At 36.7% G+C, this 19,260-nt stretch overlaps 1 protein-coding gene across 2 annotated transcripts in view; it reads left to right on the forward strand.

Moving 5' to 3' along the window:
• The window catches only part of KMT2E (lysine methyltransferase 2E), a 99,811-nt gene that overhangs the window by 73,308 nt on the left and 7,243 nt on the right, over positions 1 to 19,260 (forward strand). For both annotated transcript variants that reach the window (XM_025381144.1, XM_025381145.1), the window contains 7 exons: positions 2,311 to 2,575; positions 3,530 to 3,628; positions 13,938 to 14,102; positions 14,394 to 14,702; positions 17,836 to 18,090; positions 18,252 to 18,396; positions 18,916 to 19,166. In XM_025381144.1, coding sequence (XP_025236929.1) covers positions 2,311 to 2,575; positions 3,530 to 3,628; positions 13,938 to 14,102; positions 14,394 to 14,702; positions 17,836 to 18,090; positions 18,252 to 18,396; positions 18,916 to 19,166 — 1,489 coding nt within the window. The remainder of the gene's footprint in view (positions 1 to 2,310; positions 2,576 to 3,529; positions 3,629 to 13,937; positions 14,103 to 14,393; positions 14,703 to 17,835; positions 18,091 to 18,251; positions 18,397 to 18,915; positions 19,167 to 19,260) is intronic.

Consider the following 19,260-nt stretch of genomic DNA (forward strand, 5'->3'; position numbering starts at 1 on the left):
ATTACAGGCATGAGCCACCGCGCCCGGCCTCTCAGAGGTATTTTTCTATATTGTCATTTGGATTTCTCTCTTGTGAATTGCCTGACCGTATCATCTGTCTATCTTTCTTTTGGGTAGTTGTTTTCTTGCTTTTTTTTTTCCATAAGTTCTTTATATATTCTGTAGTCTTTTGGGTTATAAGCAGTTCAATTCAGTTCTTATTCTATATATTTTTATACTTTGTGTGATATTCTTTTTAAATGCAGTTTTTAAAATGTTCATTATGTTTTCTCTTGGTGAAATCCCTCTTCCTTTAGTATCCCTTTCTACTGATTATTGCAGTCAGATTTATCATATCATTTTAGCTCTTTCTCCCCTAGAAGGTAGGAGATTTAGCATAGTTTTTTGCTCAATGCTTTGTGGGATTGCATATCCCATAGAGGTTAAGAATGTAATCTGTCTGGTTTCAAATCCTGGCTTGGTCTCTTACTACGTAACCTTGGACCAATTTCTTCATCACTTTGTGCTGCATTACCTCAAGTATATGAGAAGAATAATAATACTCACCTTAGGTGCTTAATAAACAAAAGCTGTTGCCATCATTGTTTGTAGTTCTGTTGTCCTAAAATCAAACATCTAGAACGAGTTTCAAGCTAGTATCTGTTACTACCTGATTTGGGAGGCGGGAGGTAGGACCATAAATGTTTGAATTCTATCCCTGGTTCACAGAATTAGGAAGTTGGATTTGAATCTTTCTAGCAGTTTTAAAAGTAAATGAGTTAGGAATATTAGACACTTAATAAGTAAATTGTTCTTATTGTGAACAAATATTCAACTACTTAAAACATGCAGAGTGGGAGATTTGTATTATTGTTTAACTGAGGTTTGGGCATTTGGCCTATATCCTAGAGATGAACTACATCTTAGCAGCTGTGATAAAGATAAAGTGGTCAGAGTTGAGAAATATTGAAATGAAAAGTACATGCGCCTGAGAGTCATACAGACCTGGATCTAAATGCCGTCCCTTCCACATATTAACTGTGTAACGTTGGACAAGATGCTAATCCTCAGTGAGTTTTAATCTCACTTGTAAAATGGGAGTAATATCATTATTGTGAAGATGAGATAGGCTTCCATTTGAATGAGGGAACACTTAGTATAGTGAAAAGGAAACATTAAATTTTATCAAGGTAGCTTTTTAAAGAAACCTGGTTGTTGTTATCATTCCTTAAAGGATAAGACAAACTAGTTGAGGTTTAGTATTTGTTATACCTAGTGTTTTTTATGTAGGTCACATTGCAAATCAGTATTTTATATAGCACTCTGGGACACTGAAGTAATTATGGTTTCTGCCTTAATGTTTTGTGTAATCCACAGTATCATTTTGCTTTAAAAGGCTCAAAGTTCTGATGTATTTGTTTTTTTCTTCTTCTGTAACATATTATATGTTGAGCATCCCTCATGCAAAAATCTGAAATCCAAAATCCTAAACTTTTTTTGTTTTTTTGTTTTTTTGTTTTTTTGGTTTTTTTTTGGACGGAGTCTCACTCTGTCACCCAGGCTGGAATGCAGTGGCACGATCTTGGCTTACTACAACTTCTGCCTCCTGAATTCAGGCGATTCTCCTGCCTTAGCCTGTCGCATAGCCAGGATTACAGGTGCCTGCCACCATGCGCAGCTAATTTTTGTATTTTTAGTAGAGACGGGGTTTCACCATGTTGGCCAGGCTGTTCTCAAGTGATCTGCCTGCCTCGGCCTCCCAAAGTTCTGGGATTACAGGCGAGAGCCACTGCGCCTGGCCATCCTAAACTTTTTGAGCATTGACATGATGCCACAGGTAGAAAATTCTACACCTGACCTCATATGACAGGTCACAGTCAAAGTGCAGTCAGAACTTTGTTTCAGGCACAGAATTATTAAATACAGTGTAATACAGTGTGTAAAATTACTTTTAGCCTATATGAAACACGAGTGAATTTTGTGTTTAGATCTGGGTCCCATTCCCCAAGATATCTCATTATATATATGTAAACATTCCAAAATCCACAACCTTTCTGGTCCTAAGCATTTCAGGTAAGGCATGCTCAACCTGTACCAGTTATACTTATGATTGAAGGCCTAATATCTGGTCAGAAATCAACATCTAATTATTACATTATTTTAATGAAAAAAATTTTTGTGGTAGTTAACTAGGAATGTAAATTACTAAAAAGGATTGCTTATAATTAATAATTGCATACAATTTTGTGGAGTTACAGCTTAAAATGGATTAGAAATTTCCCAGTTTTGTTTTATATTTTGAAATAAATATTTAATTGGTTATCTTTCCAGTAAGTACAAGGTGGACTGTGCATGCCTCAAAGAAAACCCAGAGTGCCCTGTTCTAAAACGTAGTTCTGAATCCATGGAAAATATCAGTAGTGGTTATGAGACCAGACGGAAAAAAGGAAAAAAAGACAAAGATATTTCAAAAGAAAAAGATACACAAAATCAGAATATTACTTTGGATTGTGAAGGAACAACCAACAAAATGAAGAGCCCAGAAACTAAACAAAGAAAGCTTTCTCCATTGAGACTATCAGTATCAAATAATCAGGTATTGAACTCTGCTCTCAGTGAAACTGAATAAACAAAAGAAAATAATCTGTCATATTTTATCCTCTTCTTTGTTATATGTATAATTGTTTAAAGTATTTTTAAGTCTGTTCTGTCATTTAATGAAGTATTCATAAGTGTAAAATACAGGTTCTGCTAGAATTTGTACAATATTTGTTGAATTATTAAGAAACAGCGCAGCCAGCAAATCCTTGCAGAATTGCAGACAAGATTATCCTAAGACTAGATAACTTTAAAAAAATCTTCTAGCTGGCACTTTATGTTCATAATAAATGTTTTTATTTAAAGTCTTAAGCTGCAAAATTTTCTTTCCTTAAACATGTGGATGCAGGTAATCTTATCAATTCTATAAGCATGTCACAATAACAGCAAATAAAATTTTTGAGAGAAAATTCACTAAGAACATATAAGGTAATTTTGGGGGTAGAGTTTGGCCAAAGTCTATCTGCCCCACCAGTAAATATATTGTTATATGTCCTCTATAAACAAAAAACAGTTAGGAGGGATAATTAAAAGGTGAAAATTAAGTAAGGTTTTGCTCATTTCCAGGGCCCTATCTTCTAGAAATGATTTACCTTAAACTTTCAACTGAACATACACTTATTGAGCACTGGGTATTTGCAGGTTTTTCTGAAATAATGTATAGATTTATGTTTTGGGAACTCTATAAATATAAGGCCGTGCTACCGTATTTGACCTATATTGATAAAAACTTGATTGGCTAAAATTTAAAAAGCAAAAGTATTTGATTGCATGATTTTGAAAAGCATCTTGAATTAGGAAACCAGTTCTAAATTTCTTAAATGAATTTAAGTAGGCTGATGATATTTATATGTTGAATTTCTTGTGGTTGAAAGACATTAAAATATTTTAATGTCACTGGTTGTATAGATGGAATAATAGTTTGTATAAAGAAGTCATTTCCATTTTTCAGGAACCAGATTTTATTGATGATATAGAAGAAAAAACTCCTGTTAGTAATGAAGTAGAAATGGAATCAGAGGAGCAGATTGCAGAAAGGAAAAGGAAGATGGTAAGTTGGGAAGCTACTAGTTTGGGCTTAGTGACAGCTGCTAGGCATATGGTAACTGTTGCTGCCTTTACATGGGCTTTCACGCTATTCTTTGAAGTTAGCAAATGATGTGCCATTGAGCATTTTTATTTGGTTTGATCATTACCATTTAAATAAATGTCACTAATCTTGTATTTTTGTTGGTTGTTCATTAGAGATTTAAGAATGTATGACATTTAAGAAATAACATTTTGGAAGTAATAACTATTAATATTTTAATAATTCCACAATGAACTATTAATAAATTTTAATGCCACAATTATTGTTCAGAATGTCTTTTCTTAGCTAAATGTATCCTTTCATGATTTGAAATATAATAAAAACAGAACTTTAAACCTTATAGCACCAAATAAATTGCTTATGCAAAAAAAACAAAACTGACCACTGGTAGCTATTTCTATATTCTCACACTGCTATCATACAGTAAGGTTCTCATTAAAATAAATTTAGGATGTATATTCCTTGTACTATTTACAAATACTTTATCAATGTAAAAATTAGGACAAGGTATTTTCTCACAAATTATGGTAATTTAGCATTTGATCTGTCAGTCAAGGTAATTTAGCATTTGATATATCAGCCAGTTAAGAAAATATCATGATATACCTTCCATGCCCTAAAATTTGAAAGTGACTTTACAAACTGACTGATGGCCTTATGATAGGTGCTCCCCATTCCCCTTTACTTCGTATGCTCCTTTGTGTCCTGTTTTCCGGGTTTTCATGTTGTATTCCATGGAATCTCATGTCACATATTTAAGGGTGAGATGTTTGAAAGTTTGGTCGTTGTTGACTGGGAGCAGTGGCTCACATCACTCACTTTGGGAGGCCAAGGTGGGTAGATCACCTGAGGCCAGAAGTTCGAGACCAGCCTGGTCAACACGGCGAAACCCCATCTCTACTAAAAATACAAAAATTAGCCGGGCATGGTGGTATGCGCTTATATTCCCAGCTATTCAAGAGGCTGAGGTGGGAGAATTGCTTGAACCCAGGAGGTGGAGGTTGCAGCGAGCTACCTGGGCGACAGAGCGAGACTCTGTCTCCAACAACAACAACAAAAGTCTGATCATTGTTGACCTACTTAATATGTGCCTGTTTTTATCACCTTGATAGTTTTCTAATATTGATGAATTATTGATACTCAGAATTCTGAAAACAATGAAGAACAGTTTCATAGCCTTAGGATTTCAGGAACACTGGTCTGTCGAGACAAGGTAGTATTAGAAGAAAAGAAAATAGAAAATATTGGAGGAGTTTATAAAGGAGAAATTATTGTACCTAAAGGGATTATCTTGAACCTTTTTTGAGATTCGATTATATATGTTATGTGTGCCTTTTCAAGTTACCTATGGCTCTTTATTGAGTATTGATTTTTAGTACTGTTCTGTTTATTCTTCAACTGACACAGCCTTGTGCTGGGAATTTGTAGGAAACCAATTTAGAGTATTACTTGTTTCTGTGTGTGGCAAGTGTCTGGTGGGAGGAACCTCTTTTATAACTGGCTTTAAGGGCTGTCGCGACCACTTTGGAGAAAAAATGAAATAAAAAAAAATCATAGGCCAGGCATGGTAGCTCACATCTGTAATCCCAGCACTTTGGGAGGCTGAGGTGGGAAGATCACTTCAGCCCAGGAGTTAAGAGACCCACCATGGGCAATATAGCGAGACCTCATCTGTACAAAAAATTTAAAAAATTAGACAGGTTTGACAGCGCATGCCTGTAGTCCCAGCTATTCAGGATGCTGAGGCGGGAGGATCACTTGAGTCTAGGAGGTCAAGGCTGCACTGAGCTGTGATCCTACCACTGCACTCCAGCCTAGGTGATGAGAGTGAGATCCCTGTCACAAAACAAACAAAAACAGAAAACCAGTGGGGGTTTGTTGTTTGCCCATAAATACAATACTTTTATTCAGATTGAATTCTGTTTATAAACATTTATATGGGGCTACTTTAAATATATATTTTTCTATAAATGCTGACAAAGTTAGTGGATCTTAGAACATCCTCATTTCTAGATGCCAGAAGAAAATTGGATATTTGCTGGGCACGGTGGCTCATGCCTGTAATCCCAGCACTTTGGGAGGCCGAGACGGGTGGATCACCTGAGGTCAGGAGTTTAAGACCAGCCTGGCCAATATGATGAAACCCCGTGTCTACTAAAAATACAAAAAAGTTAGCCGGGCATGGTGGCATGCGACTGTAATCCCAGCCACTTGGGAGACTGAGGCAGGAGAATCACTTGAACCTGGGAGGCGGAGGTTGCAGTGAACCGAGATTGTACCATTGCACTCCAGCCTGGGCAATAAGAGCGAAACTCCATCTCCACAAAAAAGAGAGAATTGTATACTCCATGTTAAACTTGGTGGAACTTAGAAAATATATATGTATATTGGCTTACTTACTTGGAATCCATTTTTGGTCCTGGTTTTGCTTATTAGTATGCTATAGTAAAATGAAGAATACTTCAAAGTTTTTATGTCCATTTTAATATATTCTGCCATCTGCCATTAAAGTGGATATGAAACCGAGTATTTTTCATGGGAATAAAATGTGGAAAACTTGAAAGTATAAATGTCTTTAATTTGGTATTTCAAAAGGATACGAAATTAAAATCTAAAAATCCTTGGCTCCTGACCCATAGCTCTCCAAGTCATCGCAATTGTTACTTCTAATTGGTACATTTGCTTTGATGTTTGCATTAAAGAATTTTTTAATGTAGTCAAATAAGCAGAATGAAAAATCATGCATCCTAGGATTCCTAAGCAATTAGTAGAGTTCCCCACCCCCAAGTATTAATATTATATTTGGTCTTGAAAAGTTAAAAATGAATCACCTTTAATCTTCCTAGTCTTGATTTATATTGGTTAGATTAACATCAGTAGTCAGAAAGATAATGTCAAATCAAAAAGTGAGAAAGAGGGACAACTAAAACTAGGTAGAATAAAGATGGTGGCATACTACTCTTGAGAAACTTAGTCAAACTGATTTAAATCTCCACCTGTGACAAGATCGACTTCCAAACCATATTACTTTTCCAGGACCAGAAATTTTCCAGGGTTAATATTTTGAAATATTTGCATTGCACTTACCAGTTGAAGATCCCAAATCCAAAAATCTGAAATGCTCCAATGAGCATTTCCTTTGAGCACCATGTTGGCCATCAAAAAGTTCTGGATTTTGGAGCGTTTCAGATTTAAGATGCTCACCTAGACTCGGTATCATGTATATTTATCAGATTGCAGTAAGACGAGTCAGTAATAACATCTTCCCGGATAAACTCCATGTAATCACCAAATTTAAATGTATAGTAGTCCCTCCTTATCTGCAGGTTTGCTTTCCCAGGTTTCAGTTACCCACTGAGGTTCAAAATATTAAGGTATTTTGAGAGAGATACCACATTCACGTAACTTTCATTACAGTACATGGTTATAATTGTTCGATTTTGTTACAGTTACATATGTATAGGAAAAAACAGCACTGTATGTATAGGGTTCAGTACTATCTGCAGTTTCAGGCATGCTTTGGTGGTCTTGAAGTGTATCCCCTGTGAATAAGTGGGATCTATTGTACTACACCCTGTCCTTTTGTAGTACAGCTTGAAAAATACAAAATTGGCAATTTTAACCTGTGTACATAATTTCACATACCACCTATTAAAATCATGCTTAATTTCCAGAAATTGCACCAGGGTATTTATGTGTTTTGGTTGTTGGCTTCTTTTTTTTTTTTTTTTTGAGATGGAGTCTCGCTGTGTCACCCAGGCTGGAGTGCAGTGGCGCGATCTCGGCTCACTGCAAGCTCCACTTCCCGGGTTCACGCCATTCTCCCGCCTCAGCCTCCGAGTAGCCGGGACTACAGGCGCCCGCCACCATGCCCGGCTAGTTTTTTGTATTTTTAGTAGAGACGGGGTTTCACCATGTTAGCCAGGATGGTCTCGATCTTGTGACCTCGTGATCCACCCGCCTCAGCCTCCCAAAGTGCTGGGATTACAGGCTTGAGCCACCGCACCCGGCCAGCTTCATTTTTTTAAATGAGAATAGAAGGCAGTATCTCTGCTTTTAGAAGTATTTACAAAAATAATTACAACTCAGCAATAAGTGAAGGAGATATAAATATGATAGATAACTTATAGCTGGGGAGAGATCAGATTGTTTCATGAACTCTAGGTAATATATTTATGTATGTATATTTAATATATTTCTGTATTTATATTTATTATGGACCTTTTGAGTAGGGTTAACCAAATACAGGTTAGCTTATGACAAAGTTTTATGGAATGTATTTTTCCAGGGGAAGTCCTGGAGAGAGCTATAAATATAATAAATTATATTTGGTTGGGATTATAGGCTATTTTTGGAGGAGAGGGCTACTAAGGAGATAAAGTTGGCTAGAGGTCACACAAAATACTCAGGGATGAAGATTTCATGAAAGAATATTTATGTGGCCAAGATGGAAAGCCTTTTCATTTCCAGTTCCATTACCCTCTATCCCTTTTGGCCTTTTGGATTTTTCTTTTATGAACATTTTCTTTTTCCATCCATCATATTTTGTCTTTTTTTTCCTTAGGAAGTTGTTACCTGCTTTTACAAAAGCAAATTTGTGGCTAAGTTATATGGAACTGCATAGTTATTGTACATTAGGAAAATCTTACCATTAGCCAGTAGACTGAAATACAGTAGACTGTTTATACTCACTTGATTCCAAAAACCAGGGCACTACTGAGTGTCCTCCTAGTGTGTTTGTGGAGGTGGGGTTAGGTGGCTGTAATCGTGTCATATAAATAGTACATGTGGAAGGGGATTAGATACTGGGGGGTATACCTGTAGCTTAAAGTGATCATTTTAAAAGCAGCAAACTTCTGAAAGATTTAAATACTGAAAGAGACTTGTTGCTGGGCCTGGTGGCTCATGCCTATAACCCCAGCACTTTGGGAGGCCAAGTTGGTTGATCACTTGAGTTCACGAGTTTGAGACCAGACTGGGTGACATGGCAAAACTCCATCTCTACTAAAAATACAAAGATTAGCCAGGCATGGTGGGACATGCCTATAATCCCAGCTACTTGGGAGGCTGAGGCACGAGAATCACTTGAACCAGAGGAGGAGGTTGCATTGAGCCAAGATGGTACCACTGCACTGCAGCCTGGGTGACAGTGAAAAGCTCAAAAAATAAATAAATAAAACACTTCCTCCCCCATTTATAATGGCATGAAAACAGTCTCCTTTGTAGTTTTCAAATATTTCCAAAATAATTTTTCATAACCCTCATAATGTACTTTGGGAATATAATCTTGGTAATATTTGATGGCCTGTATTGTCAGGTTGCTTACAATTGAGTCCACAGAAGATGATTCAGTGTGGTCTTCATATTTAAAAGGACGGACATTTCATAAACAGTGAAAGGGTATGACAAGGAAGTCACGTAGGCAAGATTCCTGGACTTGTCAAGCAGCTAGGATAGTCTAGAATTTTTATACCACCACAACATAAACTTCATGAGGGAGAAAACCTATAGTTTTATTCATTGTTGTAGCCCTAGCTCCTAGGGGAATAAAAAATGATGGGCAAAAAAGTAGACCCTCAATAAATGAGCTAACTGAATGTTCCTGACAACCATTTGAGGAAAGATAGACAGATATAGGCCCATGAATGTGAAATGAATGAAGCTTCCCTGTAGTTCAGGTAATGCATGATCTGGAGGCCTTTGCCCTGGATTGTGCAGGATTCTCCATAATTTTCTCAGCGTTCATCCTTCACATCAAGGAGTATTCCATGCAAGTATAACTTGAGATGCTTTGTGAAAAAGAGCCATGATCAGTTTACTGTGATGAGCACTATACGATATCCTTCCTTTTCAGATTTCCAGTGTACATATGTTTAAAAACTTGAGAAATTGTCAGATTTTCCTAAACTTGTATACCCTTGCAGTTTCTTATGGATAACACCTTTGACTCCCACAGAGTGTTATTCAATGGAACAGACACTGTGGGAAAACACTACAGAATACATGCTGTTACTAAATGTCTCTAGGAAAACTTGACTGACTTCATTTAGAAAATCACTTTAGAAGATGCAGTGCTTTAATAATAAAATAGAGAAGATAAATTTGTTGCCAGAAAAGACATCTGGTGACAGGATTTGAGATTTTATCCAACTCCCTGTTCTGTCCTCAGCATGATTAAGTTGATACTGATTTTTTTTGTAAGGTCCCGTTTTCTCTAAGAGTGGGAATTGTATTTCTAAAGAGGAGTAATTAATGACATTGTGGTGTTAGTGAAAGGGAACTTGTTTCTTTTTTTCATTTTTTTTTGAGACGGAGTCTCACTCTGTCACCAGGCCTGGAGTGCAGTGGTGTAATGTTGGCTCACTGCAACCTCTGCCTCCTGGGTTCAAGTGATTCTCCTGCCTCCACCTCCCAAGTAGCTGGGATTACAGTGCCCACCAGCACGCCTGGCTACCTTTTTGTATCTTTAGTAGAGATGGGGTTTCACCATGTCAGCCAGGCTGGTCTCGAACTCCTGACCTTGTGATCCACCCACTTCTGCCTCCCAAAGTGCTGGGATTACAGGCTAGAGCCACTGCGCCCAGCCACCTATTTTTATTAGGTACACAGTTCAAACAAAATGAGGTTAATCAGCTTTAGCTGCCTTCTAATAAATTCAAGATTTCCAAAATTGTTGAAATGCTTCGTTACATGTCTTCAAGTAACAGTGATACGTGCTTGACATAATGTACACATAGTTCTTACTCATTTAACAAAAATGTGAGAGCTTGCCATTTGAAATATCAGATGAACAAAGAAGGCAAGGTCACTGCTCTGGAGAAGCTTTCATAGAGAATGGGGTAGAGGGAATAACAAACGAGTATCAAAATAATAAAGAGTGCCGTGAGTATAAATTCAATCACATGATAGAGGAAATGGAGACACCACACAAGTCATACATGTTATTTTGGAATGATTTTTATTGGTAACAGATAATCTTACCCATCTTTTTAGATTTATAAGTTAATCTTTGTTATATAAAAGGGTAACACTTTTTTTGAGCAAGGAATCATTTAATTTCTCTATTTCAAAACCAAAGGATAGGGTGATTTTGTAGGTGGGCTCTGGCTTTCCTGTTCCTTTTTTTTTTTTTAGATAAAGACAGGGCCTTGCTCTGTTGTCCAAGCTAGAGTGCACTGGTGTCATCAGTAGCTCACCGCAGCCTCCAACTCCTGGACTCAAGCAATCCTCCTCCCTCAGTGTCTGGAGTAGCCTGAACTACAGGCGCATGCCACCATGTTCCACTAATGTAAATTTTTTTTTTTCCCCCCTGAGACAGAGTCTCGCTTTGTCACCTGGCTGGAGTGCAGTGGCACAATCTCAGCTCACTGCAACCTCCACCTCCCAGGTTCAAGCGATTCTCCTGCCCCAAACTCCTGAGTAGCTGGGACTACAGGCGCCACGCCACTACACCTGGCTAATTTTTGTTTTTTTAGTAGACAGGGTTTCACTATATTAGCCAGGATGGTCTCAATCTCTTGACCTCATGATCCATCCGCCTCGGCCTCCCAAAGTGCTGAGATTAGAGGCGTTTAAGCCACCGCGCCCAGCCTAAATTTTTTTGTGGAGATGGGGGTCTTGCTTTATGATGGGGATATTACTAAGCAGACTGCTTATAGGAAATTACAATCCTCTGTATTTACTCTTGTAAAACCATAAACTAAGATACATGTCATAAAAATAATGTATAGATTTCATGGGAAATCTATCAAGTGTAGATTATATAGCACAGGTGTTAGGGACTATGGAAAAGTCTGCTGGGGTCAATTAGGACTCCTAATTTCTCCATCTCTAGATAGTCAGCTGTAACTACCTCAAAGAATAAAACTTGTTTTTCAGTTGCAGCTATAAAATGGGTGGCAAATTTTGTCTTTAAATATGTACTATATACATGCCTGTGTCAAAGAATGTACTGTGGGTGACTAGAAAAGCTGAATGACATATGACCTTTACGAAATTTAAAATAAATGTAGAAAATCAGGCATGTTTATATTTCAAAATATTTGTGTATTTTAAGATAAAGTTAGGTTTAAAGCTGTTAGGAAATGTTTAGTGCTTTCAGCTTTATTCTTACCCAGCTGTAGTAATGTAGGAAGGGTTTTGCTTTACGTAGTGGCAGTAATTGGAAAGAAGAGTAAATTAGGAGCCAGGAAACCTGCATAATAATTATGGCTCTGCTTTTGAATGAGTCACTTAATACACATGGGCTTTGGTTTCTTCAGCAGTATTGGACCACATTATTTTTTAAGATCCTGATCAACTCTAGATTATGAACCATCTCTAAATACAGGATTTTGCTCTGACTATAAATTAGCTGTAGTGTTTACAGGGGAGTTTTTTTAATTGAATGTTTATATCATAGTTTTATCTGTGACCCTTATTCCTACTATCCAAAACAAAAAAATACTGGACTATGTCAGACTCTTTTGGCATAAATTCATATTTACCTTAGAACACCCAGGATAATCATACTACAGAAAACATCTTCCTTGGGGGCCCGCCTTGTGGGTAGTTTTTTCTTTTACACATACCGTGATTTTTGCCAAGACAAGTTTGTTTCTTCTGGAAAAATGTACTTTCCCCAAATTGTACTTTCCCCAAAAATGTACTTTCCCCAAATAAAAATTCTTTATTTTAATTTTTTTGAAAAGAAATAACCATAGTAATTAATCCCTCCCCTCCAACCAGGTTCATCAGGTAAAGCGCAGTTTGGGAAAATGATCTTTTTAGTTACTCCAAATTTCTCCTTTTCTAAATTCAGGGTTTTAGAGAAGCCCTGATAAAAAGTTTTACAGAGAACCACACGACAAAAAGGGGTAAAGGTAATTTAAAAGCCCCAAAATAAGGAATTTTCTAAGAAAAGAACTCAGATGTAAAACTTTCAGTTCCAGTGAACAAGTAGAACCATCTTTTGCATGTGCTATTTTAGTGTTTGCCCATCCCAGGCTAGGAGAAGTGAGATGCAGATATGTAATCCATGAACAAAGAACCTTACCTCTTTGGACCTGTTTCCTCAGAGTCATGTTTGCAATATGACAATTTGCTGTAACAAATTAGAAACTTAAAAGTATTATTACTTTTGTTGACATAATATTTTGTTCCCTTGCTGAGTGTAACAACAACAACAACAACAATACAGGAATGGGTAAACAGTAGTTTCCAAAGTGTAGGTATCTTGAGGTTTGAATCTCTGCTGGCAATTAGTGGAACTAGAGCTCCAATATTGAGAAGACTATGGCATCCAGACCTTGAGTTTCTGATCTTTCTTCCTCACATCGATGGTAATAAAGGAGGAAAGACAAATGGATCTGAGCCTCAGGACCTGGTTCTTTTCATTTGAAGAACTTGACAGTTGATGGATGTGGTTCCTGGTTCTGGTTTAGAGCTGAAGCATCTGCCAGGCCCACTGGTGAAGGCTCTGGGTCTTGCTCTTAATGTTCTCTTTGGATAGAGAACTGATGCTCAAAGGAACACTTGGCTGTTTCTCAGTCCCTGTCTTGAATTGTCAGTGTAAGACAGGAAGAGCAGAAGGTAGAGGAATACCTTATAAGAATTACAATGGAGGGCGAGAGGCTAAAGTAGAAATAATAATTAACATACGGAATGCCTACAATTTTCCAACTACTGTTTGAAAACCTCACATTTTCTGTTGGAACCAAATAACAACTCAGAGAAGTGCAAGTTTTATTACCCACATCTTACTGTCTCAGAAAGGTTAACTAGCCTGGAGTCACAGAGATACTTACCAAATAACAGTTGTAATTTTTAAATGCAAGACTTTACCTCGCAACATCCTGCTGCAGTATGTCAATAATATACTCACTCAAGTGCATATGAATTTTACCTTTTCAGCATATCATTACCTTAGGGATTTTGGATCTTTTCTTAAAAGGCTGGTTTCTGTATTATTAAGAGAAAAGATTTTCGGTTTGGTAAAACAAGGTAATTTTTGAGGCTTTTTTTGCTTTGTTTTACCCTTATCATTAACACTCAATCATCCAAGTGTTTCCTTCATGAAATACTTGTAATAACAGGGCTTACCAAGATGATGGGAATTCTGAAAGGTCTTGAATGAACAGAAATGTTTTTTCTCCCCATATCCACCAGTAATAAAAGTAGTTTGCTAATAGTATCATAGCAATTATTTTTTAAATTTATCACAAACATTTGGACTTAATTTTACTTTTGAGCAATGATATTTATGATGTCACTTAAATTTTATATTTCATAGACAAGAGAAGAAAGAAAAATGGAAGCAATTTTGCAAGCTTTTGCCAGACTTGAAAAGAGAGAGAAAAGAAGAGAACAAGCTTTGGAAAGGATCAGCACAGCCAAAACTGAAGTTAAAACTGAATGTAAAGATACACAGATTGTCAGTGATGCTGAAGTTATTCAGGTATTACTTATTCAGGTCTAGTTTTATTTTCTTAAACACTTTCAAATAAAATTTCTATACTTGCATTAATTACTTATAAGGAATTTAAAATAATGTCTATTAGCTTTTTAATAGCCTCTTTCAGATTCTATGGGAGTTTCAGTTTGAGCTAAGACTATATATTATTTCTGTTCTTTATAACAGAATTCATAAATTCTGGAAAGTTGGCTTCTGAAGTAGATTAATGCTATTATATTTAAACTTTATATATATGTAATATAAAAAGCTCCATTCGGTTGTATTTTGAATTAGGAACAAGCAAAAGAAGAAAATGCTAGCAAGCCAACCCCTGCCAAAGTAAATAGAACTAAACAGAGAAAAAGTTTTTCTCGGAGTAGGACTCACATTGGACAGCAGCGTCGGAGACACAGAACTGTCAGCATGTGTTCGGATATCCAGCCATCTTCTCCTGATATAGAAGTTACTTCACAACAAAATGATATTGAAAATACTGTACTTACAATAGAACCAGAAACTGAAACTGCACTAGCAGAAATAATTACTGAAACTGAAGTTCCAGCACTTAATAAATGTCCTACAAAGTACCCCAAAACAAAGAAGGTATGATTCTAATGAACGTAAGAACTGTTTTTCTAACAGTTTCTTATATTAGTTATATTGGTGTTTTAAAAACTGGATTTTTAAGATCTCATAATGAACAGAATAAGACGCAGTTTTTATACTTGCAGATTTTTAAAATAAGAATGAGAATCCCAGAACTGTAAAATTAATATAAATGTTTGCATTACTGTGAAGATAAAGTTACATTCAGTTTATCAGGACTTTTTAGTATTGCAATTCATGATTTCTTTAAATAAGTTTGTCTGCTTTATGTACAAAATATATACTTCTCTGAAACTGGTTTTAGATGTGTTATCCTTTATTTATATTTTTATAAATTTCATTGTATAGGTAGATTATAAGAATTAAATGTGAAGAAATTGTTGATTTCCACAGAATGTACTATGAAAATTTATAAGAAAGAGTAGTTTTAGGTGTAATTATTAATAAAAATCTTTAAAACACTACTGTCAGACTTAAGCAATTACGGGAAACAACCTGAGCTTTTTCATATCAGAAATAACAGAACATCCTAAATGAAGCTGCTCTTTATCTCCCACTCTGACTAGAGTACAGCAGATTGGGGCAGAGATATTAAAGTGTGGTAATCCTTACACTGTTTAGGGGTAGATCACGAATGTACACTTCTCACACACTTTACTTTGAAATTTCATTTATTCTGTCTTTGTTCTTACCTAATTCAGTACAGTTTGTAGGCATGCTGCTAAACCATGACATGTACGTTTAGTAAAATTCTAGTATGAACCCAGGATTGTATTTTAATAGCACAAATTAAATAATTTACTTGCCAAAGTCACAGGTTTCATTAGAGACAATCTAAACACAGTTGTTTCTAATTCAAAGTCTGTGCTCTCCTTACTGCACCACCATAGCTTAAGCAACCCAATATTTGCCTGTAACAATGGACAAAAAATTCTAACTTTGTAAAGTGAAAAGAAAAAAACCTCAGGCTTAAAAGAAGTGAAACTACTTTCTCAATTACAAATATGACATAATCCCTACCCTTTATTAAACTTTTAACAAAGTTGTGGTACTATAAATTTATTTAAATCCTTGGTCTGAGATGTAGGCTTCTACATCCTATCTGATTCTCTTAAAAAGCCTCTTTTGGCTGCAGATTTTGTTATTTTAAACAACATACTGTTTGACAGAGTACCAAATTATCATGATTTCCCCTAAAGGCCTCATTCATTAGAACACTAAGAGCTTTATGTATGTTATTGAACTTTTAATCTTCACAGCAATCCTATTTATAGAACTAGGTTCTATCACAACCCTTCTTTTACAGATAGAGGTATAAAAAAGTTACTTAACTTGCTCATGGTCACAGTGTAAATGGCGAAGCCAGGATTCACCCTCCTGGCAGTCTGGCTTCAGACTCCATGACCAGACTCCAGACTGCATTCTAGTGCTGTCCTAGGAATGGAGTTCTGTATACATAGAGGGACAGAAAAGATGCTAAAATGTTTATAGTGGTTACCTAAGGATGGGTAGATTTTTAAAATGTGTTTATATGTGTGTGTGTGTCTATACATGTCCATATTTATATATGCTAAGTTCTGTACATTTTCTTTTTTTCTTTTTTTGAGATGGAGTCGCGCTCTGTTGCCCACGCTGGAGTGCAGTGGCGTGATCTCTGCTCATTGCAACCTCCGCCTCCCGGGTTCAAGTGCTTCTCCTGCCTCAGCCTCCAGAGTAGCTGGACTACAGGCGCACACCACCATACTCGGCTAATTTTTTTGTATTTTAGTAGAAACAGGGTTTCACCATGTTGGCCAGGATAGTCTCCATCTCCTGACCTTCTGATCCACCTGCCTTGGCCTCCCAAAGTGCTTGGATTACATGCGAGAGCCACCACACCTGGCCACATTTTCTATAAGTTAAATTTGTACTTATAAATTAAAATATTTGCTAACTAGATAACAATATGAAGTAGTAATTTATACTTCAGCCAATAAAGACTGCATTATGTATGTTGTAGATCAGAGAATCAGAATTAACAACTATGAAAATTTTCAAAGCACAAGAACCTTAAGAGATATTCCAAACCCCTTAAATCAGTAATTGTCAATGGTGACTTTTAAATATGTATGTATCGTGAGCCAGATGTGGTGGCTGATGCCTGCAATCCCAACATTTGGGGAGGCTAAGGAGGGAGGATCACTTGAGCCCAGGAGTTCAAAACCAGCCTGGGCAACATAACAAGACCCTGTCTCTACAGAAAATTAAAAACAAAAAAATTAGCCGGGCATGGTGGGTGCATACCTGTAGTCCCAGCTATTTGGGAGGCTAAGGTGGTAGGATGACTTGAGCCCAGGAGGTTGAGGCTACAGTGAGCCATGATCAAGCCACTGTACTCCAGCCTGGGCAACTCACCCTTTCTCAGAAAAAGTACTGTGCACTGTCCTCATCTCCAGCTAGCGTAGGAAAATACTGCCTAAAATCAGATTTTTCTAACAGATGGAACATTTTATACCTATAATAGAAGCAGTAGTAAACCTAAATTTAGTGTTTAATAAAATGGTACTGACATGTCTCTAGTTGTAACTATATTAAAAAGCTTGGCTGGACACGGTGGCTCACACCTGTAAACTCAGCACTTTGCAAGGCTGAGGCAGGAGGATTGCTTGAGACCAGGGGTTGAGACCAGCCTGGGCAATATAGCGGACCTTGTCTCTACAAAATATTTTAAAAATTAGCCAGGCATGGTGGTGAGCACCTTGTCCCAGCTACTCGGGAGGCTGCAGTGGAGGGATCACCTGAGCCCAGGAGGCGGAGGCTTCAATAAGCTGAGACTGCACCACTGCACTCCAGCCTGATGACAAGAGATCTTGTCTCAAAAAAAAAAAGTAATATAAATTTCATGTAATATAAATATTTAAAAAGCAACCATATGTTTGGTTCTACAACATAATTGGATAAAAAGTTTCAGAATAACAGTAGATAACTAAGGAAATGTAAAAGGACATACTGATATTTTGATCATATATGAATGATTTAAATTACCCAATTGATCATTTTAGGTAATACACCAATTTCAAATCTGATACTAAAATATTCAATAGAATTTGGAATTACATATATAATGATCCAAATTTTTTCTTTTCTCTAGCACTTGGTCAATGAATGGTTAAGTGAGAAGAATGAGAAGACAGGAAAACCTTCAGATGGCCTTTCAGAAAGGCCTCTACGCATAACTACAGATCCTGAAGTGTTAGCTACACAACTCAATTCTTTACCAGGTCTCACTTACAGCCCCCATGTATACTCTACTCCTAAGCATTATATTAGATTTACTTCACCATTCCTTTCAGAAAAAAGGAGAAGAAAAGAACCTACTGAAAACATTTCTGGTTCATGCAAGAAGGTAAACTTTTCTTTGGAAGTAAAAATGTAGAATGAGCCAAATGCCAACTCATTCCTTACTACCATCCATGGTAGTGAAATGCTTTTGGAATCAGCTCTGTATTTACAGGCTGAACAGGTACAAACTGATTCCTATTCATTCATGTATTCTGTTTCATTCAGCGATGGTTGAAACAAGCTCTGGAAGAAGAAAATTCAGCAATTTTACATAGATTTAATTCACCCTGTCAAGAAAGATCCAGAAGTCCTGCAGTCAATGGTGAAAACAAAAGTCCACTACTATTAAATGACAGCTGTTCCCTTTCAGGTAGAATTTTTTTCAGAATTGTTTTAGTTTGAGAAATGTGGCAAGGCATATATATAGCTTTTTAACAGGCATATTCTAGTTACTGGTACGCACTTTAGAAGAGCAGCACATTGTTGTATAGATTTCCTCTTTTCTGTCCTCTGTATTTTTTGGCTGAAGATACCAGTTCATAATATCATGTATGTTGGGGTTTATGAATTTTTAAAGGCTTTTGGACTGGCTGCTTTTCAGACACACAAGGACTCTTACAAATCAGTTAAAGTAACATCAGTACTTGTAAGATACTTTGAGACCCCTAGGCCTATAATCCCTCCAGGCAAGGTAATGCTTGTTAATTGGGGAGGGAGCGGGGGCACTGCTTCATGTTAGTACCATTTTTTTAAAAACCTTGAAATTTAGTTTTGGGGTAAAAGTCATAACTGCCATTGTTTATATTTTATCTTTCCCAGAATGTGACATAAACAGATTTTAACAAATAGCAACAGCGTAATTTCTTACAGATTATTATTTCACCAACAGATTTAACTACACCACTAAAAAAACGAAGATTTTATCAGTTGCTAGATTCGGTTTACTCAGAAACCTCCACACCTACTCCTTCCCCGTATGCTACACCAACTCACACCGATATTACTCCTATGGACCCATCTTTTGCCACGCCTCCACGGATAAAATCAGATGATGAAACTTGTAGAAATGGTTATAAACCCATATATTCACCAGTTACCCCAGTAACTCCTGGTACACCAGGAAATACCATGCACTTTGAGGTGAGAAATTTTAATGGAGAAAAAAAAAATTCAACACCTGGGGGGATGGGATTTCTTTTAGGAGCTCTTTCCCCTCCTTTAACAACTAGTGTGC

This window comes from Theropithecus gelada, chromosome 3 (assembly GCF_003255815.1).
Source record: "Theropithecus gelada isolate Dixy chromosome 3, Tgel_1.0, whole genome shotgun sequence".
Classification (NCBI taxonomy): Eukaryota; Metazoa; Chordata; class Mammalia; order Primates; family Cercopithecidae; genus Theropithecus; species Theropithecus gelada.